This window comes from Antennarius striatus, chromosome 19 (assembly GCF_040054535.1).
Source record: "Antennarius striatus isolate MH-2024 chromosome 19, ASM4005453v1, whole genome shotgun sequence".
Taxonomy (NCBI): Eukaryota; Metazoa; Chordata; class Actinopteri; order Lophiiformes; family Antennariidae; genus Antennarius; species Antennarius striatus.
In genome coordinates this window covers 2764561-2773193 of record NC_090794.1, presented here as the reverse complement: position 1 = coordinate 2773193, position 8633 = coordinate 2764561, and the positions used below count along the sequence as shown (strand labels likewise).

Below are 8633 nucleotides of genomic sequence, written 5' to 3'. Positions count from 1 at the left end.
CCCCCGCTGGACCTCTTTGGAGCTCTTTGGTCCAAGATTTGGAAAATGTTTGGAAGTGTCTTGACGTCTTGTAAACAGTTGCATGCAGATCTCGCTGGAAGGAGAAGTCCTTCAGTGACTTTCTTGAGTTTTTCTGGAGCTGGCGCCTCTCGCCGGTTAAATCTGTCGGAATTGGCAGATTAAAGGGTAATCATGAACCCATCGTCGCACCTGGATTCATGGCACATCACCCAGATTGTGGTCAAGGCCTCCTTCCTCTTCCTCCTAGGTGTCGACTAGCGCATGCCAGTGGCAGACCTGCTGCCCTTCCGCCTCCTTCATCTCCGTCCAATGGGCTTGCTGCTCCTCGCTGGAGCTGTTGAGGCCCAGGCAGACCCATCCCAGCCTCTCCCTGGGCCTCATGCTGCTCCGCCGGCAGAACACTGACAGCACCAGCGACACCTCGGACAGCTGGAAGAGCGCCACCTGGAACGCAAACGTCTCCTTGTAGCTGGGGTTGGGCTGGCCGCGGCACACCGCCGTCTTGTACCTGGACATCTCTTTCCCCTTGGAGTCCAGCATGGTCAGCTTCACGTAGGTGTCTGAAAAGGGGGAGAGTGGTGAGAGGGTGATATCAAGTGGTGGAACTTGGGTACTGCAGCAATAAGTTTTAGAAAACCAAAAACTTCTCGTCAAATTCACAGCAGTTCTCATCGGAGTTTTAAAAGTATCTTAAAATCAAACTAATCTAAATTTTCTTGATTACCCTTTGTAGATTACCCTTTGTAGCTACGCTAAGATTAGTCTCTCTTTAGATGAGACAATCCAAAGTGAACACATGAATCAAGCATTACTTACCTCTCATAATATAAAGTTGCCCCCCAACAAAGTGTTTCACACAACAGAACAAACCATCTGGAGCGCCACACCACACAAGGTTGGAAAGAGAAGAAGTCAGAATGAACAGTTTAAAGATTGAGACACTCTGAAGAGAAACATGGAAACGTCTAAAAGTCTCTCCCGCTGTCGCCACATATCAGGAGGATCACTTCAAGAAGTGTTTGTACGTACTAACGGGTTTATCGGACGCCGGCGTCTTGAAGTGGCTTCCCTGGACGACCTCGGCGGACAGCTGACCTGTGGCGGAGTTGTAAAGGAGGCCAATGAGAATCTCCGGCGAGGAGGAGTCTTCGACGGAGCGGTAGGACAGAGCTCCTGCGCTGCGAGACACGCTGACCAGAGAACCGCAACCCTGGGGAAGAAAACCACCCCTTTTACGACAGGTTCAGGTCGAAACAAATACGTCAGCGTGTGACGTGTCGAAACTTTCATGTGTTCTCACCGTGAGCTCGGAGCCGGGCTCCAAAGTGACGGGAAGAGCGATCTTGCCCTGCAGGTTGAGTTTGGTGAGGTAGAACACCTTCTCTCCCAGGACCTTCTCCTTTTTCATCCGCCTGATGCTGTAGAGGCGGAAGCGAACGGCGTAATCCCCCAGGGCCTCCTGCTCCACCCGGGAGAACTTGAAGGTCTCCGTGAAGACGGGACAGGGACCCTTCTGCACGCCAGTCTTGGCCCTTTGCTTCTTGGTGGGCAGCAGAACCAGGTGGACCTGCCACGCGATGTTGCCCGTCTGCTTCAGGGCAGGAATGTCCGTGGCAGCCGTGACGGTGACGGCCAGATACTGTTCACTGGAGTCGTACTCGAAGGCCACGTCTAGCGTGCCGTATTTGGCGAGGGGTTCCGGTTCGTAGGCAGTGAGGGGGTGAGGACCTGAGCCGTCCTGGATTGAAGAGAACACAACTCCATCACTTTATAAGTCCAAGCTGATGTCATTTCCTATTGGAAAAACACTTTGCCACTCTTGAAGACAATGACATGAGCCATTTCGAGTCTTCTGACCTCACCTCCTGCCCCAGGACGGCGGTGCTGTCGCTGGGTATGTCCTCCTCACAGCCCTTGTTGAGGTAGCCCTCGGAGTCCCGATCCTCGCTGGCCTCGCTGGAGCAGCGGGGGCTATCGCAGCGCTGGGGGGACGACCCCCTTCTGACCCTGGGCTCCGAACGGGAAGAAGAGCCCACACGACCCGCAGAGGTCACGTCCTGGTACGGAGGAGGCTTGGTCTCATTGAGGGAGGAGTTTCTCTTCCTCCTCTGGATGCTGTTGGCTGCTGTCACAGTAAGGATACAGGGGGGTTCATTTGATAGGAGTGTCACTGGAGACGTGTGAGATACGCTGTCTGCTGCATTATGTATGCGACATACGTCCACCATAGGGTCGGGTTCACTTCTTATAAAGGTGTGACCGTCCTCTCAAACCAGAATTATAATTTAACGTCTGGGAATCGCTCCAAAGTTTCAAGACAAACAAGTTATTTCCTTCTGCAGCCAGCAAAAACTTTGCTAGATTTAATGCTTATTCATCATCATCATCATCATCACCATCATCTTCATCATCATCATCATCATCATCATCATCTAGGATGGAAGAATAAAATAAAAATAATTTAAAGAAAAGCAAAAGAAGGATCAATGTTGTTTAAAAAAATAATTTTTTTCTTTTATTGTTTTAAATGTTGGAGAAAAGTCCTAATAAGCTCAACATCTGCTGGCTTTAACTTCATTGGGTTTTTTTTTAAACGTGTCATGTGACTACATCTGTTAAATAAAGGGATGTAAAACGGGAGGGCGCACCTTCCTCCTGGTCGCTGGACGCCTCGCTACTGTACCCCCCCTGCTCAGCAGACTGTTTGCTGCTCCAGGCGGAGGCGGCGTTCCTCTGGGCGGAGGCGGCGTTCCTATGGGTGGCGGTCTCGGGACCCTTGTCTTCCTCGCTGTCAGATAAAACTGCTTCTGGACAGAACACAGGGACTCTAGTTCAAACACCAACAGACGTTAAGATGAAGATGAAGCTGGTGCGCAGCACTCAAAAGGAGGAGGTTTAAACATTTAGAGAGTTCAAAAACAAGAGAAGAAGAAGAAGCCTAGATGGTGAAATAGAAGCTGCACACCATCTAACCTTGGTTTCCTTTCTTTTTCTTCTTGCTTTTCTTCCCTTTCTCCTTCTTTTTCTCCACAACTGAATCTTCAGATTTCCCCTTTTTTTTCTTCTTCTTCTTCTTCTCTGACTTTTTCTTCTTTGTCAGGGAAGTTTTGGGAAGCTCAGCCTCCTCTTCATCCTCTCCCTCTTCCTCCAGGTTGTCCTCCGCTGGTTCTTCTTCTCCTTCTTTTTGATTTTTGTGTCTGGATGAGCTGCTGTCGGCCTCAAGGTCAATTGACTGAGGAGGTTCTTCTTGGTACTCGTCTCTCCGGCCTCCATCGTCACCCACCTCCTTGTCTGGTCCAGCATTGTCTCCTCCCTCTCCTCCTTCTTCCTCTTTGTTCATCTGCATCCTGGCTTCTTTCTCCAGCTGCCTCTCTCTCCTTTCTTTTCTCCTCTGCTCTCGCTTCTCCCGCAGCTCTTCCTCCTCTTTCTTCCTCTTCTCTTCCTCTGCGAGCTCAGCTTCCGTCTTCTTAACTCGCCAGCATCCGTCCCTCCACTCCCACTCCAGCTGGCTCGGAACGCACTCTGCCTCCTCCGTATCGCCGCCCTGATTGGTCTTCCCGGCGGTGCTGCCAGGTTCCGAGTCTCTGGACCACATACTTTTTTTCCCGCCCTTTCCCTCCTGCGTGATGGAAGCCTGACCCCCCTCCTGGCTGCCCGTGTTTTCCCCATCATCCACCTTGTTTATCATGGTTGTCACCTGCTCGGTCAGTTGGTCGCTGACCGCGTAAGTGACGTCGCTGACGGCATTGGCCAGATCGTCCACACGGCTGGTGACCGAGTCCAAGATGGAGGAGATGTTGACGGACGGGAGGTTGCTCTGGAAGCTCTTGAAGAAAGCCATCTGATGGCGTCCCACTCCGGCACTGAGATCAGTTTATTGGAGGCACTGAGACGGACATGTGGTCGTTAGCAGGGCGTGGGCTAACCCACCAGGGATTGCTAAGAATATAAAGTCCCCTGTTCAGACATTATATTCATTTAATTAGGAACCAATGCATGGATGTTAAATTAAAATATGGATCACAAGACTATCAAAAACAGGAGATAGTCTTCAAAAACAAGAGATAGTCTTGTTGTTGATAGTCTTGTGATCTAAGACTATCAAAAACAAGACTATCAAAAACAAGAGATAATCTTGTTTTTTATAGTCTTGTGATCCAAGACCATCAAAAATAAGAGATAGTCTTAGATCACAAGACTATCAAAAATAAGACTCGCTTGTTTTTGATAGTCTTGTGATCCAAGGGACTGTTTGAGGCTCAATCAGTCTTGTGATCCAAGACTATCAGCGAGCGTTAGAGATTAGAACACGTGTCCCTTCGTCTATCTGAATTCAATCCTTTCTCCACGTCGGACACACCATGAAGAACCAGGTGTACTGAACAATCCTCCAGCGAAGCATTAAATGTAGAGGGTGTGCTCCTACCTGTCTGGTTGCTCTTATAGCCACTGAGATGTGACAGATCGTCAGGACTCCCCACCGACAGCTTGTTGCTGAGGTAAAGAAAAAACAGAGCAATCAACGCCATGAAGGCGGCAACGGAAGACAGGACACCCAGAAGCTCAGGAGAGACTGGAGAGAGGGGGGGAAAAGAAAAACAGAGTGGGGGAAAAGAAGAAAAGGGAATGGAAGGAAGAGGAGAAGAGAGAAAACCAGAATTAGACAAAGTAATGCACATTAAGGAGGTATGAAAGTTTTCCAATCATATTTTTAAGAGAAAAACGCTATAAATGAACACAGATGTCTGAAGAAAACACTTTTAAGGATAAAAACAACCCCGTTTTGATGCCACTAATAATCCTTTTTGACAACAAGCATCTTAGTTTGGACTCCAACTCCTGGATGTTGTCTCGTCAGCGGACCATTAGCTGCCGTCAGAGGTTTTTTTCCGCTTCAGAGGCGACAGCGGTGTACTGTATGTAGGCCAACCATACATCATGTAACTGCAGCTGAAGTGCTATTTTTATAAGAGCCTCAAAGGGACTGTTTCTGACTGGAACACGGACTCAGCGCACCAGTCGGGCCTGCACACACCACAGCGTAATAAAGGTGCACAATGATGCGTGAACAGCATTTCTAAAGACCAAATGCCTCCGTGAAAAGGGCAAAGAGAAGAGTGACGCGCGCCGGAAGGGAGGGTTTCCTGATGTGACTTGAATTCAGGATGATTTTTTTTTTATATCCCATTGTTATATAGATACAACCTGGATTCCAAAAGACCTGGGACGCTCCGCCATGCATGACTCCATCAAGGTGGTATTCATTTGGCAATCGTTATCAAATCCAACTTTACAGACAACATATATTAATTTTATTTTAAGAAATGCATCTCAAAAAAGTTGAGAAAGGGTAAATAAAAGAGCGGAATGTTGTGGAGTTATCAGATACACCTGATTGGATGATCCCGATGAAAAAGTGATAGCCATGACTGACTCTGAAGAAGCCATTAATGTAATAGGCAAATTTCTAACGTCATCGGCTGTTAATACATTATTAGCTTTAACAGATCCTCAATGAGTGTTATTAAAGGCATCAGAGTGAGAATACATTTCGAATCATATAATAAGAATAACTCAAAATAGATTAAAACAGGAACGGTGAGAGCAGCAGGACAGGCTTACCGTCTCAAAATGATCCTTTTTAAAAAGCAGCAGAACTATCAGAGTTTCTGCTGCTCTACATAGCGAAAGATCAAAGAAGTGGGAAAAGCAAAGTTGTCCTGCTCTGAAGTAATCCGACATGTACTAAATCCCTCAATCCCTCCCCACTTCTACCCACCACCGCCCCCCAGGGATGATGCATCCCCTCTCACGGCTTGGATGACCTCTGCAGCCACAGCGGCGGCAGCAGCCTGTTGAAACAAACAGGCTCTGCGCTTCATACGTGACCCCCCCACACTGTAAATGTCAGTGACGGATGAATAATTTAAAACACCTGAGGACACCTGATCCCTCTGGAAAGTGGGACGGCAGTGGGGCGGCCTCCTTTTTAATATAATACCCATCATTCACAGGGAAGCAGCAGAGCAGATTAATCCTCAACTCCCGTCTTTCACTACTTTGTGCGTCTGAGCGGAATAAAGGAGAAAATACCATCGAGAAAATTGTTTTCTATTTTTTTCTTTTTCTCAACGTGTGAAGCCAGGCTGAACTCCAATCTGAGCCTGGGGAATCAATCTGATTTTTTTTTTTCTTTTCCCCTTTCCCAGGTAATGAGTCCAGCCAGCTGACTAACAAATGTGAAAACACGGCCACCGAAGCGTTCACCGTGAAACGGAATGATAACCTCGAAGAAGCGTGAACTCATTCATCAAATCACACAAAAGGAAACAAATGATCCTGGCGTGTTTCTACATCTTTGGGTGCTAGAGACAAACGCAGTGGGAATGTTCATCCTGATTATATTGTAATTTGCTGTAGGTGGTAGGGGATGATTACTTAACAAAGTAGGTAGGCATTCTGGTTAATGTTGCTTACACGTGGACATCTGGTACGAAACAGAACCTCTGGGATGAATAAGTCATGAACACAGACCTTGTGCTAAAGTGAGCCAAAACTTGATACTCCATGCATAATTCACGCAGAAGCTTCTGAAGTGTGTGTTGAAATACACTAAACTTCAGCAGCACTTCACACAAATAATGGAGGCTGAGCGCTAAGGCTAAATATTTGGATGTAGCGACCATTTGCGCTTAATTTAACTCTGGGCTGCAAAAAAAAACAAAAAAAAAGGGTGCAATAACCTGTAAATGCATTAACAAACATGGAGGTCAAAGTTCGGCCTTACCTCGTCTTGCACAGATGAGTTCATGAACACCACAGTTCCTCCCCCCTCCTGACAGATGAAAAGTTAGGAGTCAGAGATTAAATGTGATTCCATACGGAAGAAACATATGTTCACGCCTCAGGTGAACGAAGCAGGCAGATGGAAATCTCTACAAATATAGAACTGATTAGAAGGAAGTCACAAGGAAACTCACAAGGCTCAGATGAGGGTTTCATTGAATTAAAAATGGACTGTTGGAGGTACTGTAGGCACTTTTATTTGTGGATTTGAAGTTTCCGTTAATTATTATTTAGTTTTCATTCATTATTTATCTCTATTTTTGTTTTTATGTGTTGTTTCTATATAAGGTACACGTATTGAGCTGCATTTCTGATATGAAATATAAGTATATTATCCATCCATCCATCCATTTTCAACCACTTCATCCTTTGTGACAGGTCGCAGGGAGTTGGAGCCTATTCCAGCTGATTGGGGCACTGAGATGGGGGAAACATTATTATTATGATAATTATGCTGATATTGTATTATTATTATTATTACTATTATTATTATTACTATTATTATTATTATTATTACTATTATTATTATTACTATTATTATTATTATTATTATTATTATTATTACTATACCTCCGGTGCCCACCAGGGGGTGCTGTTGATCGCTCGCGTCGGTGAGCCGTTCCCCCTCTCAGGTGTCAACAAACGCCGCAGCACGCTCGGCCGCACGTGACACCAGGAACTAACGGGGCATCTATTAAGGCACGTGCCTACTCTCCAGCGCTCCGTGACGTATTCACCTCACGTCGAAGAAAACCTCGAAAAGACGCCAACCAACGTAAAGCCGCACATGACGATACCGACTCCCCACGTTAGCCGTGACGATGACGTGGCGCGTCAAGCACGTGCGCACCTAAAAATAAATAAATAAATAAATAAATAAAAACAGATTTTTATTACACGATTATTTTATCTGTTCTCAAAGTATTATGTGATAGTTATTAATAAAACACAAAATTGCGGTCACGTTAAATCCCGTTGAATGGAAGAGCCTACAGCCCACTTCAGCGTCACTTCACGCCGCTCACCCGCATCCCGTGACGGGATCACAACATTCCCGCAGTAGTGCGGAGCGTCAAGCCCGGCTCCGGGGCACTGCGGTACCCGCGGAGAGAAAGGGAGAGGGAAATGGGATGGCTCAGAAATAACCGGCTAATGGGAGATGAAATGCGGTTTATCAGCAGCGGACCGACCCGTTCAAAGTTCCGCGTGGGTCCCGCGGTCCACTCGAGACCGAGTACTTACCGTCTATCGCCATGATGCTCCGTCACGGACTCTACCAACTCTAGTGGATGGGAGAGGGGGGGCGGGGGGCAGGGAGGTCATTCATGTATTGGTGGAGGGTGTGTGTGTGTGTGTGTGTGAGAGAGAGAGAGAGTGATACTGAGTAATCAGATTACAAAGGAATAGTTCGGTTTATTGATCATATATACGTTATCCTAATATAATAGTTATATATAAAACAAATATATTTGCATCAGAATCTGACATCATTTCCGCCTGGAGTGTGTATTGTTCTGGATTATAGCTATAGAGAATCACCTAAATATCATCTAAACACAGAAAACTTTGGATACAATTCGAATTAAAGGAATAACTGCTTGTCATGGGTAATTTTTTTATTCGAAGTTTCATACAGCTAAAATGTTAAGTTTGACAGATAGAAAAACACATAGAATAAAATTGTAGTAGAATTACGGTTAGGGTTATAATACACATATACATACAAATACACACATTGTATAGGTTACAAGATGTGAATTGGGGAG

At 46.2% G+C, this 8633-nt stretch overlaps 1 protein-coding gene across 4 annotated transcripts; it reads right to left on the bottom strand.

Moving 5' to 3' along the window:
- On the bottom strand, window positions 1–8141 carry syt14b (synaptotagmin XIVb). Of its 4 annotated transcripts, XM_068341976.1 has the most exons (10): window positions 8110–8136; window positions 6809–6856; window positions 4448–4515; window positions 2995–3907; window positions 2670–2828; window positions 1884–2146; window positions 1322–1759; window positions 1051–1231; window positions 838–894; window positions 1–581 (listed from the first exon to the last, which is right to left on the bottom strand). In XM_068341976.1, exons 4-10 carry the CDS (start codon window positions 3860–3862, stop codon window positions 265–267), a joined length of 2283 nt encoding a protein of 760 aa, XP_068198077.1. In that variant the 5' UTR covers window positions 3863–3907; window positions 4448–4515; window positions 6809–6856; window positions 8110–8136; the 3' UTR covers window positions 1–264. The 4 variants fall into 4 exon arrangements, with proteins under 4 accessions (XP_068198077.1, XP_068198078.1, XP_068198079.1 ...); XM_068341977.1 differs by lacking the exon at window positions 2995–3907 and having other exon boundaries at window positions 4448–4594; window positions 8110–8141; XM_068341978.1 differs by lacking the exon at window positions 2995–3907 and having other exon boundaries at window positions 2670–2825; window positions 4448–4594; window positions 8110–8141.
- Between the last annotated feature and the right edge of the window lie 492 nt (window positions 8142–8633).

Coding starts and splice junctions, on each gene's coding strand:
- syt14b (XM_068341976.1), bottom strand. CDS start 3,862: ATGGCTTTCTTCAAGAGCTTCCAGAGCAACCTCCCGTCCGTCAACATC. Junction 1,232..1,321: donor AGCCCGGCTCCGAGCTCACG/GTGAGAACACAT, acceptor TTTCTTCCCCAG/GGTTGCGGTTCTCTGGTCAG. Junction 895..1,050: donor GGCGTCCGATAAACCCGTTA/GTACGTACAAAC, acceptor GTGGCGCTCCAG/ATGGTTTGTTCTGTTGTGTG.